Source organism: Aphis gossypii, chromosome 3 (assembly GCF_020184175.1).
Source record: "Aphis gossypii isolate Hap1 chromosome 3, ASM2018417v2, whole genome shotgun sequence".
NCBI lineage: Eukaryota > Metazoa > Arthropoda > Insecta > Hemiptera > Aphididae > Aphis > Aphis gossypii.
In genome coordinates, this window is record NC_065532.1 from 41,738,691 (window position 1) to 41,759,658 (window position 20,968).

General features: G+C 27.2%; 1 protein-coding gene and 1 long non-coding RNA gene across 4 annotated transcripts in view; one reads left to right on the forward strand and one right to left on the reverse strand.

Annotated features, from left to right (window-relative positions):
• The window catches only part of LOC114126148 (dual specificity protein phosphatase 10-like), a 36,771-nt gene extending 17,718 nt beyond the window's left edge, over positions 1–19,053 (reverse strand). Inside the window, exons 1-4 of one of the 3 annotated variants that reach the window (XM_027990031.2) lie at positions 18,706–19,053; positions 11,813–11,908; positions 4,279–4,547; positions 3,483–3,837 (exon numbers count right to left, since the gene is read on the reverse strand). In XM_027990031.2, coding sequence (XP_027845832.1) covers positions 3,483–3,837; positions 4,279–4,547; positions 11,813–11,908; positions 18,706–18,829 — 844 coding nt within the window. In that variant the 5' untranslated portion in view covers positions 18,830–19,053. Of the gene's footprint in view, positions 1–3,482; positions 3,838–4,278; positions 4,548–10,732; positions 10,944–11,812; positions 11,909–14,282; positions 14,430–18,705 lie in introns of those variants that run through there. The other 2 variants (XM_027990033.2, XM_027990035.2) reach the window with 2 other exon arrangements.
• LOC114126150 (uncharacterized) lies at positions 11,023–14,581 on the forward strand. Its single transcript, XR_003592564.2, has 3 exons — positions 11,023–11,162; positions 13,674–13,787; positions 14,288–14,581. It is a non-coding gene; the product is annotated as an uncharacterized LOC114126150 (long non-coding RNA).
• Positions 19,054–20,968: the final 1,915 nt, after the last annotated feature.

Here is a 20,968-nt window from a genome sequence, read left to right on the forward strand (position 1 = left end):
GGGATGGCGAATTTAATGGCAGTTATAATATGTATTCATCATGACCATTCCCTCCAACCCTTAACAGAACGAACACCAGCATTGTATTGTCTCCAAATGGCACATACGAACAACAAGCACATTGGTCTTCAAGAAGTTCTCATTTTGTGTAGTAATAGTTTTAATAATAGAGTATGAATTAACTTAGTATCAAACTTGAACATAAAAAATTATCCGTTTTCTTATATGCTTAAAAAAAATATATATTATAATGTTTAAGCAATAAAACTATAACAATTTTTAAATTGTAATATTTTACATGCTCATAACTCGCTTAAAAATTTAAATATTGTATAAAATTCAAGGGTTTTCTTAATATATAACTGTGGTAATAATTTACTTTAATTTGATTAATTCAATGTTACTATAATAATAGAATATAAAGCTATGACAAAACAATATATTTCAAAAGCTTAAATTATTATCCATTATTAGCTCTCATAATAATTCGGTAATTTTTAATAATTGTATTGATTTAAGATCATGCAACACGATGAGATACATTATTGTATTATTACGTGATAGAAATTAGGTCAAAGATAAAATTCTGTAATAATATACGAATAAATGAATTAATAAACAATAATAATGTATATAGTCTCCTCAGTCCTCATTCCACACTTTTGTAATAACTTGGTAGGTACTATATTGTTTATTAAAAGTCTATACGATATAATATTATTAAAACAACATACAATTTTTTTTACTTGTTATGGGGATTATAGTTATAAGAACTTGGTGAAACGAAAATAAATATTTATAATATATATATTAACAAATGCACATAGTTATTTATTTTTTTGAACAACAGACAGTCAAATAGTCAATAGTATACAGTATAGTTGATTATTAGTTAATTTTAAGTAAGACAAAAATAACTTAAGTTATTATTCGTTAAAATATCTTATTTTGACAAAATTTGTTAAATTGTAAGCTTTTTAACTGTGTATAAACATTTTTATTGGATTTTGCAAGGAATAAATTTGAAATGTTCAAACGTATAAATAGCGTATTATTAATCTAAACACTTAGAAAATTACACCGTGTACCTAAAGCAAATTTTAATTTAAGAAATAGTGGAATAGTTTAGTATTTACGATTAATATTTTTTTAAATTACAACCAATGAACTAAATGAGAGGAAACCTCACTATTAAAGGCTATAATTTATTGATAGTTACGTTTAAAAATCTAATGTCAACAATTTAAACTTCAAACGCCAAATGTATGAGATTTTATTTAAAAACGATATTTTAACACTAGTAAAAAAAAACTAACAAGAAATATAGATATAAGATACAATAGAAAAAAGTATAGTAAATGTATCTTAAAGTAACTAAATTTTAATCTTATGTTAAATCTCGTATATAAAAAATATTATAACCATTATTGATGATTAAGAATTTTTAAAAGCTACGGTCTTATATGTGTCGTAACTATCTTTTGAAAAATATTGTATATTTTGTGTGTTTGCGGGTATCGTATACCAGATACAAGCTTATAGCTCATTTGGTATACATAACAGCTTTTATTAATGTAATTTAATTAACTATGTAACTGTAATTAATTTGCCTATACAAAATAAATAAATGAATAAAAAAAAATATATATTAAATCTATTAATACTAATCGTTAATTTACGTGTGAATATCAAATTTTATCTAAATTTTAATTTTAAATACTCATATAAAACGTATTTGATTTGAAACATCGATATATTTAATCAAAATTCATGTTTTGATTATTCTTTCAAAGTGAATTCATAGTGTTTTATTGTAATTATATGTTGTAAAAATATATATTATATATATTTTTAAAGGTTATTAATTTGTAGTATGAATTCAAATTATTTAAAATAGTATTTTAAAAACATATTTTATACTTCTCGAGATTATAAGTACTAATTGTTAAAAGAATCACATTGTATAAGAATAATTATTGAATAATATTTTGTCCAAGATCATAATCATAAATTAATAAATCTAAAGTACTTAAATATTCTTATATATTAATAAAGCTTATACAAACCTTATTAGCTATATTATATGTATTCATACTTAGATAATGGTTTAATATTATTATTTTTATGGTAGTATAATATCATACAGATACAATAATACTAAAATTATCATTATATATATTACATCCATTTTCCGCATACCACTGCATATAAATAGAAAATTATCATGTTAATTTACTCAGAAAACTATTTAAATAATAATAAAAACGTTGTAAAAATGTACATATTTAAATATTTTACTAGACATTTTTTTTTAGTTATGTGTAGACTAAAATCATTTATTTAGAACGAAGTATTTTGTTTTCTGAAAATGCAATGAAATTAAAAATGAAAAATTTAAACTAAAACTAAAGTTTGGTTTCAGTCTAAGTTGTTATGCATCATTTTTAATAGATTATAATAGTAATAGGCTTGCTAATAAGTAATAACAGTGTATAATACCATAGCGATTAAATATACTATAGTATATTTAATCTATGATAATACTATGTACTAAAATATGCTATAAATAGTAAGTAGTAACCATATTATAAAAAGTAGATTTCAGAGTAATATTTATTTTCATTTTCATATATATGAGTAACATAGATAAAATTCATGCACATAAAATAATTTTTAATGATTTTTTAAGTTATCTCTAAAGAGTATTACCTATTAAAAAATGTATAGAAGTTAATATTTTAAGGGTTTAACGTTTAACGTATCGGCTTTAAGATTTATTATTATTTGGCTTTGTATTCAAAATTAAAAATATTTATTTTTTTTGAAAATTTAAATGAACATTAAATTGTTTTGGACAATATCTAGACAATAAATCGATTTGACACATCCTAAAAAATATTTTTTTTTTTTAATTTTTGTAATGTGTAATTTTAATCTAAGATAATTCAAAAACATAAAAAATTATATTGTTTGTCTGAATTCTTTTTGTCTATGTACCTATATTGAGTGTGGGCCGGAAAGAGGTTTGTATGTTTTATACAATGTGCTGATATTATCCTCATATAACAATATCTAATGTTATACTTAAACAATTTTTTTTGATAAGTATAAATAATAATTCAATATTATACTTATTATTAATATTATGTCAAGATAATTTAATTTAATGTGACAATTATTGCCACTTGTAAAGAATTGAAATTAAATATATTTATTTGCTTTTCATATTTTATACTACCTATACCTACCTACGCAATTTGTATTTATCTAACATGTCGGTTTAGTATATTGCAACAGATAATTTTATGAATACTTTATAATTTAAGAATAATAAGTGTATAAAATCTTTACTATTGCAATGTAAACGCGCAGATGCATGAAAGTTTAAATTATTCAAAATAAATATATAATATACTATAGCCTAATTAGTTCTAAAGGCTCAAAGTATAGTAATAACCGTGCTCTACAGTTTAGTGACTTACCGATAAGAAACGATGGTTCTCTTTCATCGTCTACTAATGAAGCAAGGATTAGCATCAGAGGATGGTTATGTGGCACTCTGTCTAAGTCTGTAGTCGAATCATCATACACCACAATTTCTCTGTAACCACGTCTTTTTAGAGCGTCTTTGGCGTCCCTGGAAGATGCTAACTCCACCAAAGTTGCTTTTCCCGTTTGCAATCTTCGTCTGTTAATTCGGTCAGCGACATTTACATTCACAGCACCCCTGATATGGCTGACGTTATAGCACACAAAAGACCGACAATCAATAGCCAAGACTGCCGGACCAAAAAGTTCCAGTTTTTGTCTAAAATAATCACTGCTCATTCGTTTTACCTATATTATAATAATACAATAATTAACTTTGGTATAAGTAATAAAAATTACGATAATAAATAATTATAATAATACAAAATGTAATAGTAAATATAAAAAAACGAATGACGTGCCATTTTGCTGATGTATAACATTGCAGCAGAAAGCAGATCTATAACCCGACCAGATATATTCAACCTTTTGACATTATTATACACATAGAGATAACATAATACAGGCGTTATATTACGGTATAGGTGCCTATAGGTATCAAGTTTTATAATATTTATAAATATGGTATATTAAGTCATTCCTCGGTGAGTCAGTTTATAGCTGTGGATATAGATCAGCGATTGGTAGGCACAAATAAATACTTGATAAAATATAATATAATAGGTTTATATTATACCGACAAAATTTCTATATATATGTGTGTAGAATATTATACTCGAATACGCATACCTTGTTGAGTACTAGAGCACCGCTTAAATTTGTACCGTCGCAATTGGGGCTAGCAGGTAAACTAACCGGTAGACTAGGTATCGATTCCAATCGAAATCGTTTTGAGGTTGTCGGTGTAGTAACAGTAATCTGTGGTGATGCTGGGCCCGGCTCACTGATACTCCTGTTCAGACTGAGCCTAAGCCCAGCTCGGGATCTACCGCCGACTCCACCCTCGTAACAGACGGCCGACATGGAGCAACGTTGTTGGTGAGCTTTCAAACTGCAAACTAATTCACAACAATTCGCATAAATTATTGAGTAGTATAAACAGCTTTAAATGTAATATCCAAAAACAACTATACACTTGTACAATATTTCTATCTATTTACTCATACAGGCGTTTATAATAGTATCATAAAATGTGAATTATTTTAATATTTTGTTGAATTTGTTAAATTTATTTAGAAAAAATCATTCGAACTTAATATGTGTATTGTGTACCCATGTATATTTACGATGGTTATTTATTTACATAATTTAAAATTATAAATCGTAATTACGTCAACCATAAAGCTCGGGTTTCCTACAACCAGGGCTTAAGGGGTACATTAGAATAAATATATAACAAAATATATCATAAAATGAATATATAACATGTACTGTGTGTATAAATGATTTAAACGATGACATTAAAAATCAATATTACTTAAATTTCAAACAACATCCATAAAAATTAATTTTAAATAAATTATAATTGTTCAACATAATTATATATTTAATAAAAATTAATTAATTGATTTATTTAATGTGATAATACAGAATAACTAACTTTGTTTTATATTTTTCTAGTAAATGTTGATGTAAATACACTAATATAATATATGCAAAAAAAATAATAGTTTTCCAAAATAATAAACTTTCAATAAATTATATTGATAGAATATGTTTGATGAATATGAGAGCAATGGTTTATAACTCAGTTTTAAAAATATAAACGTTTATTTTTGATATATATATAAATAAATAAATAATATAAAATATTACATTAAATTAGGTACCTGTAATTAATAATTTTAATATTAGCTAATAAGAACCATGGTTAGACCACAGAAAATAAAATATTGTATTTATATAAATTTGTAATTAAAAATAATTGTATTTTCAGAATAAACTATGGTTAATTAGTAGGTAAGCATTTTAATAATTAATTTTAAATTAAAGATAATTGTTTTTTTGATGAAAGGGTAACATTGCAAGAAGGAACGTATTTAGAATACTTGTGTATTTAGTATTTATTTATTGTAACGTAGTAGTAATTTTTTTTATAAATATACATACTTACGAAACAAAAACGAAATAATGTTTATTACGTTTCAGATGATAACGACCGATGAAGCGGTGAACTATCTTTGAAGTAGTAGACATTTTATTTCTATACATAAACATGAGTAGTTGTAGAATAAGTACTTGTACTTGAAGGATTGGAGGGAGCAACTAATATAACTTAAATTTGGTGATATAGGTAATTATATAAATGACACCATAATAAATTGTACATATTATTATGTACTTTTTTAAGATAATACACAATTCACAACTTTTTATCTGCTTATTAACATTTTATTTTTTAAACTAAGTGTTAATAAGTGGATATATATTGTCAAGTACGTTTTATACTTTGAAACTTAAAAACGGTATTTTTACACTTGGTTAAAATAAAAGTATCGGTACCGTTATTAGATACTATAATTCTGAATTTTTTTATTTTCTATACAATATTTTAATCATTTACTTGAAAATCTAGATAATGTACGGTTTCTTACAGCACTGTTGATATAAAATTAAAATATTGAAGGGAAAAACTAGCTATGATTGAACCACTTAATTTCTTATTAAATCTCAAGTTGATGTAATATTTTATTATAATGTTATTTTTATGTAGGTATAAATCAATAAATTATTGACAATATAATAATAATAGTTCTAAAATATTAGTTCTACGCATTATTGTTCAACTTTTATATTCTACCATTTATTTAGCTTTACACGCTACCACCCCTACTGGTTTACACTCTCGCCCCACAAACAATATGCAATATTGTAACACAAGAATTTAGTATTAAATAACCAATTATTAATATTTTTAATTTCTACGTAAGTAAAAATTGTATTTTATTGCTGAAAATATGAGAATTGTTTTCTCGTCGGTTATGTTCACTCTGTACATTTTAAGGAGTAAAGTAATAATTATACTATATAAACAAATAATTAATAGCGATAAATTCAATGACTTATTATCAATTAACTTATTAATACTGATAATTTAATGTATATATATAAAATATATACAATATATATATATTAAACTGTATGTAATGAATTTAAGATTTTATTATATTTTATTAATATTTATCGGGCTCTAATTTTCAAAATTATCTGCGTAACCATTTCTTAATGGTTGTAATTTTGCAGCTGATGTTGCAAATGTTGAAAATTTGGTATTTATCAATCCAGAGCAATGACGCTGCAATTACATAAACGACCATATCAAAACTCCTTCAAATGAAACACCTACACTAGAAATGTATGAGTCACCTTATTAATATAAATTATAACGTGTTGAGTGAAATAAAAAAAATCAACCGATAAACGATAATAAAAAAAAGATACTTAAGAAACTTGATGCACCGGACCTTATATCAGTTATGTTCAAGTCTTAATTAAACAAAAATGATGAAAAATATGTAAATTCGTTTAAAATTGCACGGATCACGTGAAAATTTTGAAATGTTGCCAACGGTTACAGCATGAACCTACTATATACGAACGTATGTGTAAGAGACAAGAGTATAAAAATAAAAACAGTTTGATAATTCTCAAAGGCAAAGAGAATTATATTGTTTTCACACCGGTCGCTCGTAATTATTTGGTCAGTCGTCACAGCTGAAGAGATCGAGCGTGTTGCAGCGATTGTCGCAATAACGCAGAAATGTGAGGTTTACGTCGATCGACGGCCGTACCTATATAATAACTATATAGGTAACGCTGGCGTAGGTACAACACGAAGGATCTGAGGAGGAGGCATGCGATTTTTTCTCGCCGTATCGTCCTAAAGAATTTCTATGTGTACGTCGAATGTCATCGCATGGCTACGGTTGCGTAAAAATAAAATGAAATATTAAAACGAACGGACGACACCTGCAGTAGGTACCTGTACAACGGCGGTATACAACATTATATTATATTATTATAATAACGACGTCGGGAGATTTCGCGGTGAAAGTCGACTGACCGAAAACCGTTTCGAAAAAAACATAATATCCTCGCGCTAATGCAGGTACCTACGATTACACACACGTATACACGCACGCACAGATACGCACACACACACTCACACACATTATATTCATATACATAATACACATATATATTATACGCACTCGTACAATAGGCATATAATATTATGATATATACGGCACACACGCGCGACTCACTTACCCCAGTCATCCGGTCAGTGGGAATTCGATCAGTTTCCATAGGAATATTCCCAGCAGCGATCGACGGCACCCATGTCTCGTCGTGTGCGCTGTCCGATACGTTTACAATATGGCAATATATTATTATAATATAGAATCGCGTATAGATACGACCGACGGCTCGAAGATTTGACGAAAACGAGATGAGACAAACCGTTTGCGTCGTTTACGCGATGTTTACCAACACTATATAATATTATACTAAATGTTATCGTGTGTGGGTCACGGCCGAGGGCCGGATAAAAATTCAAAAATCCTTTAAATTTCGGAACATCGCAGTTGACTGTAATGAAAAATGATAATAATATAACGTTATACGTTGCGGTGCGCGGCGGACCTTACTCGACGAACCCGTGTGTGGATGGCGCGCACGAGTTTCGTACAGTGTCCGTGTATCGGTATTAGTCGTGGTCTCGGTGCGGTGGTAGTAGTAGTAGTAGTATGGTAGTAGAAGTAGTAGTAGTAGTAGTAGTAGTATAGTAGTAGTAGTAGTAGTGGTAGTAGTGCGGCGGCGGCGGCGGCGGCGTAAAAAAAAACTCGCGGAGAACACGGCGCGGGCGCGCTCGCGATCAATCGATGTTACAGTCACGCGGCTCGTCGTCGTCGTCATCATCGCCGTCGCCGTCGATTTCGCGTTGTATTCGATTCGATATCATTACGTCGTGTATAACCTAACGACGAGGAAACTATAAATCGCGATATCGTGGCGGTAAACATCGAGCGCAGTCAGGTACGACCAACCCCACCGCCGACGATGAGGAGGTTATCTACACGCCGGGGGTTGGCGTCTTGGCGGACGATCGTCGTCGAATAAGCCGAAAAGAGAAGGGGCCGTTTACCCCGGGCACCCCCCCGTCCGCCCTTTTGACGACCCGAAAAGTATAAATTCGTCCACCGTCGACGGCGGCGGACAGGTACGACAAACATCGATACCAATACCTACTACGCGGTAACCGGTGGCGGCGGCGATAGTTGCGCGTCGTGACGATGCGGCAGAGCGAGGCGTGCGGCGGCGGCGGCGGCGGCGGTCTCGACGATGAGTCATCCGATCACATGCCTATACACACACCATCGCACACGTACACGCTCACGCAAACGCACACGCACACGCGGCCCGAATCGACCTTACGAAACCGCTGCGGTGGCACTATTATAATATTATAACTTTACGTGCACAGTGCACACGCGCGCGCGGAGCGGGCACTGGGAGGGGACGCGGCTGCGAGCGGGGGGACGGACCGACTGCAACCTTGCTCACGGGCCGCCGTGCAATAGTGTGGTGCATTGTATAATAATGATAATAATAATAATATGCTAATGTATATAAATAAATATTATTATTATTATTATTATGTAGCACGTAGCAGCCGAGCCGGGGCGGGATTTTGACCGGTGAAAATTGTTCGAAAAAAAAAAGCCGTATCCGTACTGTCGTGCATATTGTATATCATATACGTATATATGTATATATATATGGCGTGTTGTGCGCTTATCGCGCAACATAATAATATAATATTATAATTAATGCAATACAATTCAACGATTGGTCAAAAATTTGAAATATTATTCGGGAACATCGTAGCTTCATGATTGTTATTATAATAATATAGTATTTGATTTGCACACTTTTTGATTGTATTGACAACGATTTTAAGCATATTCTGCAAAAGCGGATACACGTTTTACTCGAACGGACTTGAAAAGTATATTTTCGAAAAAAATCGGACTTATAATGTTATTCTGATGGTGAGTACATTAAGTCTGCAGGGTGCCAGGGTATATAGATACAACGACGAATAATTAACAAACTTTTTATACTGTGTTCAATCACGAAACTATTGTCTACTTTTCATGCTGATGCATTATATTTTTATATCAGCGTAGTACCGGGTTAAGTCAGCCTTTAAGCAATGTTATCTTATTTGTGCTATATAGGTACGTATACGAGACGCTGTACCCAATATTCCACCTTACAATATCGAATTAGAATATTTTTCGTGACGACGATTGTGTCGATTACACAAAAGAAACTTTATTATCATTATTATTACTCAGGAGGTATATTATATAATATATCGTCGTTTAAGAACTCGCATTTGACTTCCCTGCTCGCTTGTTTCGAATTTAAGTAGGTAGTGTTTATCTTATTATTATTATTATTTTTTATTAATATAGGTAAGGTGCTGTAAATGATGTCATCGGCCGTTATGAAATAGAAGTAAATCGTATAGGTACATTTAGATACGGTGGTGCATTCATTCAAGATTTACGACTATATATACAGTTTTTTGTTCTTAATTCTTATCGAATGTATAAACAAAAGGTCAACAGTTCGTATAAATGACGATGCGAGACCACAACATTATACACGAGTAATGAATTTGTTCTATTCGCTAAACAATTTATTTTGATTATCATTTCCAATAGGTACTATTAATATCCTGCTACAATTCGAACACGAAGTACTTTTTTTTTTTGCTTACCACGCAAATGATTTCAAACAGTTTGCATTTTTATAAAAATGTATTTTTAGTAGATATTTTAATAATATTTTAGGTTAGTGTAATATTGTAGTTTTATTTAAGAAAAATAAACCAACAAATTACAAGACAATAGACATAGATAAAGTTATCAATTTATGATTATGATTATCAATAATTCAATATCATTGAATACATTAATTATTACATAATATAATACAACTGGTACGTAGGTATGTTTAATAAAAAGTTGCTGTTATTATATGCCTCATCATTTTATTGAAGAAGTTATAAAATTTGAATTTTAGTAAAATGTAAAATGAAAAAAAAACGCTTTAGATGTTTTTGAAAGTTTGAAAAACACAAATGTAAAATAATACACATTTTAGCGCGTATATTATAAAAGCAGCATATGACGGTCATAAAGGGGGTAAGAGAATATGGCGCGTGACTCACCTGTGACTGTGTATATTGATCTTTTGTTTTGGGGAGGTGTCTTTTTGGGTTTCTCTCTATTGTATCGTCGGACGATTGGTAAGCTTTTACATATTATCCCGTATAATGTAATAAATTAATTTTCGTGTGATGGACGTATAAATTTTATGATCGCGTACAATAATTTTAAATACAACGCAAAAAATGTACATTACTGTAGCAGACACGAGCGACAAAATACTAGCGAATTTTCAAGGTCCAACTTTACATTATATACTCATGCCGTTACGCTGCAGCAGTGTATACTGTACAAACCTCGTTTGTATATATGAATTTGAACGTATAAATTATGACTCACGCCAAGAACTGACGTATAACGGCAAACTTCTGATTGGTCGATAAAATACGTACAAAACTTTGAAAAAAAACAACAGCGTTAAAGATGCTCATCGTAAGTTATTGAAATTTGAAAGTATGATCTTAATTTTATCATCTTACAGTAGACTAGTACTCTTAAAGGGGTATTGTGTATGCAATTTAATAGCACGGCGATAATGTTTTTTTTTAATTCAAAGCTTGAACTGTTATTCGTTCTAACGATTATGTTTTTACGTATAGAAATTATCACGATCTCTTGCATTAAAATAAATTTAAAATACCGACTTAAAAAATTATTACACTTTTAGATTATACTTCAACAAAATTTACTTAAATTACTAGAATTTTAAATTGAGAAGTTTCACATGTCCAACCGTACGCTATCGTATAACCATAGTAAGGTAGTTAGGTGTAAAATATAGAAAAAATTAAAAACAAATATCTAATATAATATGATACTATTTATAGCAAAGTACAGTGAATTATTCTGTTATACCATACAAAATTCTCCCTAAAACAATATAGTGAGATATAATTAACTTATTAGGTATACATTATATTATATTTGCCACCGATATCACACCCGTCATACCACAATATTATATTATATTACCTATAACAGATTCTGAAATCTTATTATATCATATATTTATACTTAATAGTTTTAATGAAATTGAAATTTCCAATGAATTGAATTCATAAATTATACTACATTTTACTTACAGCGGTCATGCGTGCTGTTGGTAGTTGGCATGGGACGTTTCCTGGATGGCGAACGAACATTTAATCTAGGTACGGCTATTCCCATCATGTTCAAGTCTGAAAATGTAAACAATAAATAAACAACAGCTTGAAATGGTCACTTAACTAAAATACAAAATATGGCAGAAAATACCTTTTGAGAAAATATTTTATATGAATACAACAACGGGATTTATTAAAATAATAGATATTTATAATCTTAATTAATGCTATAATAATATTAAGTATAATACACGATAAATAATAATGAGTACGATATGATCACATTGAATTGGATTACTATACTTAACTATGTTCTAAAAATCTTCATAAAAACTTAAACACCTGTCTTGACATAATATTAGCTAAGACACAATACTTGTCATTCTACATAAAATAAAACTTTCATAGCAACTCATCAATAAAACAATTATACTCCTTCTCTAAAACTATATTTGTTGTAATTAAAATGGTACGAATAGTACACTAGTACAGCTGATAATATTAAGAGGATGGGAGGATGTCTGTGTTCTTTATCATTGTCTCGAAATATAATTATATTTTGTCACGTGAACGGAAATACTTAATATGATTTATTTTTAGTTATAATTTTTTTACCTAATTTGTGTTATAGTCGTCTTAACTGTAATTGAATATTATGTTGTAAAAAAAAATTTGTTACGTATAAATATTAAAATAAGTAGGTAGTTGCATAGATAATTTTAAAGTTGATGAATAATAAAAAAAAATGTACTTATGTAATAAAAAAGTTAAAATAAAAACTGCATTTAATCGTTCAAAAAGTAAATGAATTCAAAATTAGAATTATTCAAATTAATTTGTGAAATTTTAGTAAAATTATTTTAAAATTATAGAATTTGTTTCACGATTGTGTGCCATACTATAATGGTACACCTAAGAAACCTTATAAATGGAAAAAGTTATAATGCACTTTAGGCCCAGTATTATTGATTTCTATTACTGGTCGATATTTATTATAACAATATTTTATTATTATTACTATAACAGTTTTAACAAACGCATGAGTATGACGTATAAATAATAAAACTCTATAAAAATAAAAATCATAATAATAAACTTTTTATGAACAATAACAGAAAAATCAATCACATGATAAAAATTTTACCATAAAAAAAAAGAAAAATTTCTAAACATACAATTTTAAGCCAAAATTTAGTTCAGTGCAAAAAAAAGCCATTAAATATGCAGATACAACCATTGGGTTGACGTTTCACCCTACACATTCACTCGTATTCGAAGTCAAGGACGTTTGTTTTTTAAATAGAACAGACAGAAAATGTGCTTTAATTCGTAACACAAGATAAATTTACACCTAAATTTCTTGTCCAAAATTATACAATGATTTAATTTTAAAATTATACTAATTTTATTATGGAATGTTAGTTATATTTATACATAGAGTAAAAATATATAATATTAGTAATAATGCGTAATCTTATTTTTCACCATCATGATATATTAACTATAAGTATAAAATAAAATAAATAATTCAATAAGAATGGAATTTCAAACTGAAACTGAAATATACTTCTAGTCTTTAAAATATAAGAATGATATGTGATAAGCGTATACATTCCTTTTATATTAGTGTTATGCATTTGTTCATACTCGTTATTATAAATCCACTAATCGAGATCGAAAAACTATATCAAATTATAAACCCTTTATAGGAAATCTATAAGCTTAGTGGATAACAAACTAAAAAATAACAAAAAAATCAAATAGGTGCCATAAACTTAATTCTTCTGAGTTTTTAAAATATTATATTGGTAATTAATTATAAAATTTTTATTTTTTATAGATAAGAAACCACGGAGCAACTGAAAACACGAGGTAAAATGGAACATTTGACAATGATATTAACCGTATTATAACACATTCTATCTTATGGAATGATGCTTACATTTTATTCTTGGTAATTAATAAGTATTAAGTTATTTTGTTTCTTTTTTAATCGAACACGAATATGTTATATCGAGTTATATGTGTCTTATTTTGTTTTTCCAATTATTTATAAAAGTTTTATAACGGATTATTATAAATACATTTCTTATTTTTGTTAAAACTAAGTTGAAATAAACTAGTTAAAACAAATAATTTGCATCAAATAATATTAATGTACCTATCATTGATCGCCTCGTTATCAGTAAGCATGGTTATTTATAAGTGTTTACCTAGGTATACCTTTTTTAGATAAAAAAAAAAAAAATTGATGACATTCAATTATTTTTAATCGTGAATAAGAATACTGTCATACTTTTAAATTACTTTTAAAAGTTTATAATTATTCTTTTTAGAATAATTTCAACAAAATGTTGAAACTTATTTATAATTATAATTGCTAAGTCACACTTAACTTTTTAGTGTAATAATAACTTTGGCTTAAAATAAATTATTATTTAGTTCTTACTTTAGGTTTGACTGGTTAAAGGTGAACTTAAATAAAACCAACGGCGATTACGGCGAAATGGACGACGTGAAGAAAATAACACAAACAATAATTATTGTACTACTAAGTATTAACCCGTCAGGCAGTCACTGTTAAACTGCATAAAAAGAAATGACGCTGATTTTCCGTCACCGTTACCGCGTGAATACGCGGGCTGGTCTATAATAACCTTGAGACGACTACACCACAGTAATAATTGACCTTATTGTTATAAAAATAAGATTGTTAATAATAATATTAAAACCATATTAAAGGCGGAAGGACGAGCTTTAATTAAACACAATATCCATATGTATTAATCTTTCATTTTTATTCCCGTTTTTCCTTTTTTTTTTTTTTTGTGATCATACTTAAATCTGAGCACAATCTAATTTCGTCCACTATAGTATAATAATATGTGGAGGGTGTTAAATCGTCATAATATGTGTATATTTTGAGAAAGAGTAGAAATCATTAAAAAAAATGTACTGCCTAATAATATAAAAATATTTAGTACATATAGGGTCTTCTAAATTTGGCGAGATAAAAACCGTGTGGATTACCTGTTAGTTACACACGATACACATCATTTTTGTCACTCGAAATTTGGAAGACCCTGTATAACAAAATTATTTTAATATTTAACGGGCAGACGCCCAGATACATCAAGTATATATATTACATAAAAGATATAACAGTTATATAATAATTTTAAATATTTTACATATATTTTTTTACTTAAATCTGATACTTTATAAGTACTTAAAGCAGTATTTCTCAATATTCAGCAAATACTTAATGTTAAAAAATATATGATTGTATTATATTATTTAATTAGATGAATGAGAACTAATGGCAATGCAAATATAATAAATTTAAATAGATCCACCGTACACAAAAATATTATATAATATACTTAGTTGAATTTAATACTCAGTAAATTATTAATAAATATGTATATATATTTTAATTGTAAAACTTTGCACAAATATACTAATATTTACCAATAATAAATGTTTGTGTTTAATATTTTCCATGTTCTGGTTTATCAATATTTGATGAAAAGCCATTTTACGTAATATCGTGTAATTGTTTTCGTGATTACATATTCATTACCGTGAGCTATTTACTATAATAATATTACATTATATTGCTCTAGTTATATACATAATATAATAATATTATACTATTTAGTAGGTACGGCTGCGTGTGTCGTTTAACTCATGCGCATGGCGCATCCATTTATATTTTGTATTACAGACACTGATTCTCACGCAATTCGAAATGTACTTAAATAATATTAATAGGCATTCTAATACGCTATATCGTGTCATTAACCTTACGAGTGGTACCCAGTATAAAATAATAAATTTAGGTAATTTACAAGTATTATTTTTTTCTAAATAATATTAGATCAACATAATATCTTATTTTAGGTACCTAATGTTCTTGTCATTATAAATAACGTATGTACCTATTTAAGATTTTTTTTTTAATTAATGATAGTATTCGATCTTGTATATTATATAATCGAAAAATTTGAATAAAACAAAGAAGGAAATCACATTCCATATGCATATACAATAATAACTTCCTGACTTCTTTGTAAACACAAGTAATTTATGAGTCTTCAATGGAATACATACGTATGTAAATAACCTAACCGTCATAATCAATTCCATCTAAGTCAAATCGAGTTCAGATATGTTCAAAATAATATTACTTAAACAGTAAAACGGTAACTACTAAATACTAACCTTCACGTTGAAAGAACACAAGATAAATACTTGCGATAAATTATACCTGATGTACATAATATTTCATGAAGTGGTGTGATGATATACAAGTATGACGCGTCTATACATTAATAATTATGAACATTATTGGCGGTTATAATTAACTATGTATTGTATTATTAATTCAAATTTCAATAGCGACAATAAAATAGTAAATTACAAATAATGATACGAATCAAGAAGTGAATCAAAAAATAATAACCATATGAAAATAGGTAAAATGGTATTGGTAAATTTATTTGCATATATGATGTAAGTACAAAGTGAAAACCACAAAATTGCTAAAAGATACTATACATAAGAACATAAAGGTATTATTTATAATATGTAGCTACTTATTCGCATGAAAGCCAGTTAAAACTGTTCTTGTATGATCACAATCAGTCCCCATTTAACAACTTTACAAACACGATTGAAAATACCTATCTTTCGATTTAGATTACTACACTAATTAAAAATATTACCTTGAGGTTTTTTTTAATTTTTAAATTTTTAAAAAAAATTACATTTATCATATTATCTTTGCTTTTTATACTATATAGTGTAACTGCAGTTAAAATTCAGATGACTGATCAATACAATGGCATAATAAATACGTCATTGTTAACTTTAAAGTATTTATTAGGTATATTTGTTTCTAAAATAAATAATGTTAAAAGATTAGAAACTCAACAAATAGTTTATTAGACGCTTGATTTATTATAAAATATCAACCTAAATAAAACATTATAAAAACGTCAAAGTATCATCGATTCAAAAAAAATATTAACCGATGATTCATAATATAAGTTAGCACATTGATATATGCATTGATAACAATATTGTTGTGAATGTTTTCACACAATTTTAAGACGATAAGACTTGATATTTTTATATGAAGTTTGACAGATTTTGTTGTCAATACTTCATTGCTCAACTTTCGTAACAATAATACTTGTGTTATTTTAAATAATTACACATCAGTTTATGATGCAACGATTTATAAACAATAACATCACATGCTATACATAGAAACAATATTTATTATACATCATAGTCCATATGACTATATATATGTAATATACCCAATAAGATAAATAAATGAATAAATAATAATAAAATTACTCTTTATACAAGTTATATCTATATGTAGGGATATGCAAAAAAATACCCCAACAATTATCTTTCAATCATATTTTAAAATATAGATATTAACTAATAACTATAGTAAAAAAAAATAGATAACAACCGATCCAATATTTAATATTTTGTTTTATAAGTTCAATAATAGAATAATATTGCAGGTTAGATTTTTTTAGGATTCGTTAAGTTTTAACGATAATAAACCTACACTCTTATTGGAAAACTATTTATTTTAGTAAAAAATGTATTGATTACCCCCTAACCTAGAAGTTTGGAAACTTAACAGTTCACATTAAATTTAAAAAATTAACAAACTACATAATTACTAATTAATGACTATAGTGTTTTATTATATTAAATTTAAATGTAACAATTATTGATTCATCACAATAAAATAGATCATATTTTTAATTTATTGTTTAAATTGTATTTTATATTTGATATTTTTACAGCCTGTTGAAGTAATTTATCACACCCATAAAATAAATGTTGTCTTCGTCTTACAAATGCACAATATAGTAAATTTGAGTCGGCAAAATTAATTTTGTTTTGTTAGTTTTCATATTAGAGTGAATTGACCTATTATAAAATTAAAAGATATACCTACTTATAAATATTACATCTGTGTTTGTAAGACGATGACAACTACACATGCGGGTAAGACGTCATCTAACTTAAAATTAAAAAAACAAATAATTATAATTGAAGTCGAGAGAAAAGCAATATTATAATAGGTATCTTCCATAAGTAAACAAGTAAATAATTTTTTTCTCCTTCAAGTGTTATAAATAATACTCGTTTAAATAGTACTCGTTGTGTGTTTAAATAATTATAGTATTAATATCAAAATTAAAAAAACAAATGAATTAATAACGTAATACAATGACTATTTAAATGAAAATTATATCACTATTATTACTGATTACCTTTAAATCATAAAGCATGATTTCGAATCCTTCAAGATCTAATGTCATACAAATATTAAACTTGATAAGACATTTTGAATTTCAAATTCATTAAATTATTATTTATAATATATTATAATAATAATTGTAAATCGGTTTAAATAGGTACTTAAAATGTTATAAACAAACAAAAAAAAATGTAACAAACAATAGGTATTTACTTTTAAATAACCAAATTTTATAATTTAGTACGATATTGTTCATGCATTCATGGCGTCTATAAATAATAATTCAATAACATCTATAACGACTAATGACTATAACAATGATCGTATTTCAATGAATGTTATTAATATTTTAATTATTAGGTATATAATAGGTACATAATATTATAATATGTAACATTAGGATAATTGATTGTTGTAAATCAATGTTTAAAATTCACTAATTAATATTAGTTTATATTATTTTACACGTGACAAACAATATTGAAGAATGTAATATAATATACTTTCACAATTATTATTTATTACTTATGGTTATTCAATTTTGCATTATAAATATAATATTATTATTTATTACCTTGTTCGATAGTTTCGTGTGGTTTCAAACGTCCCTTACCAAAACACATTTTTAACGTCTTCATTCCCCAAGTATTTCTGTGCTTATTTCGAATTGAACACGGTGCATCACGATACATTTTCATGAAAAAATATGCTATTATAATTTGTATTTATTCTCAACTGCACAATAACACACGTAGTAGGATCATATGTGTAAATAATATCTCAAAGAAAAAAAAACTTTGTAAAAAATTACAAAAGAAAAAAAGAACGTACATGCGTTTTAAAGCCGGTTAGGTTAAGTTTTTATATTAGTTTTAGCTAAACGTTGTAATGACAAACCGGTGCGATTCACTATTCCCATCGCGTTGACTGTACGATCCACATTTCACGTACCCACCTATCTACCCAACAAATTTAACCAGTCTGTAAATTAGCGATAAGATAACTAAACAAGAAGATTAATGAAATTACCCAGATTATTTAGGTTTTTATTCAGGAGTTAAAAATAAGTTTTAATAGAAAACAAATGTGTTGGATACTTTATAAAAGTTTATAACGTTATAGTATAATTATTATAATGTATATAAAATATTGTGGTAATAATATATAATATATTGTAATATGTCCAATTTATTAATATTTTAATACTTAATTTGAGTAAAATATTTATTTTTTCAAATATAAATTTGTTTATTTTACTTCAACTGAACTGTGGCAAAATGTATAACATTCAATTTTAAAATTTATTTGGTAATATACTGATCGGTGGGTAACTGGATTGGTTTTTAGTTGTATTATTAAATTTAAAAGCAAAAATAAACCATTATGTTTGGTCGTTTGGAAAAAAGATTCGAAAAAGATTTTTAATTAACTAATTAGAACAATTCAAAACTTTGGTTTTAACAGATTTATAGAAATAAAATATATAATTTGAAAACCAATAATACTAAGAAAATAAAATAAAATTAATACAATATCAATTATTCATTTTATTAACAAAATATATACACAATAAATATATATATATATATTATTTATTTATATTTAGGTTTAATTATTGTATAGTGAACAGTAACTAACGAGCAATTAGCTCTCTTAATTTACCATTGTACAACCACGAGATTAAAGAATTATAAAAGCGAATAAAATAAACTTGAATACATAAATTAATAATCATATACTTTGCCTTATCCAATGCTATGCAAAAGGTATACATTATAAGTCACAGATGGTAATTTAAACCAATTATATAGTACACAACAGGAATAAAAATTAGTATACATTTAATGTATGTACCAGTAAAAAAGAAAACAAAAGCAATTGTATGGTGTCTATACAATATTATTTAAAAAGATATTGTAAATTAGTTCTCATACTAAAATAAAATTAATTGCGTAGCAACTAGCAATATAAAAACATTTTATTATCATTAAAATAAAAAAACTTAAATGTTTATAAATAAAAACAGCTAAAAAAAAGTCAAAATATATTATTAACATTTACTTATTAAAATAATACATTATATTTATATGATATTAAATTATTATTATTATTATTAATTTTTCAAATCAATACGTCTTTACCGTAAAACAGTGTGAATAGATTCTTGGAATAAGTATTATCTATAAATAATCTATATATTTTGAAATTTTTATTGTGTATAGTAAAATTTATTAAATATTATGTAAAAGTTTTAAGTCTCCAAAAATAATATTTACTAGCAATTAGCAATTGTTTACCCCCATCCCTCATCAAAATGTACCAACTAAATTCACTTTTTCACAAGATAAGATGAAGTTGAAAATCTATAAGCTTTATTACTACTCCAAAAGATGCTGACATAAAAAAATAAAGGAGCACATGTCATCATTGTGAATTTAATACATTTAATATTGATCCACTCAAAATCCAAAATTAATATTTTGAATTTTCACTAAAGCGGAGAATTCGTGTCGATTCTAAAGAGAGACTTGAAATTCTGGACTGTATAGTGTCTTATTATGGATACTGTGTTACGTATAAATCATTATAATATAGCGTTCGTATAAAGGGCTTAAGGCAGCGTTTAAAAATTAGAATGACAAACGAAAATCGCACTCGAAGGGTAGACCTTACCTAAATACATATTATAGTATGTATGGGGGAAACATATTTAAGCCTAATGCGCTGTGTTTATCTTTAACCGGCGGCAGTCGGCGGTGTTGTTGTTTTTCCAGCCCCTTGTTTTCCGCGGGATCAGATCGCGGATTTGGGAGGGATGGTTGTTGTGCGATATACTT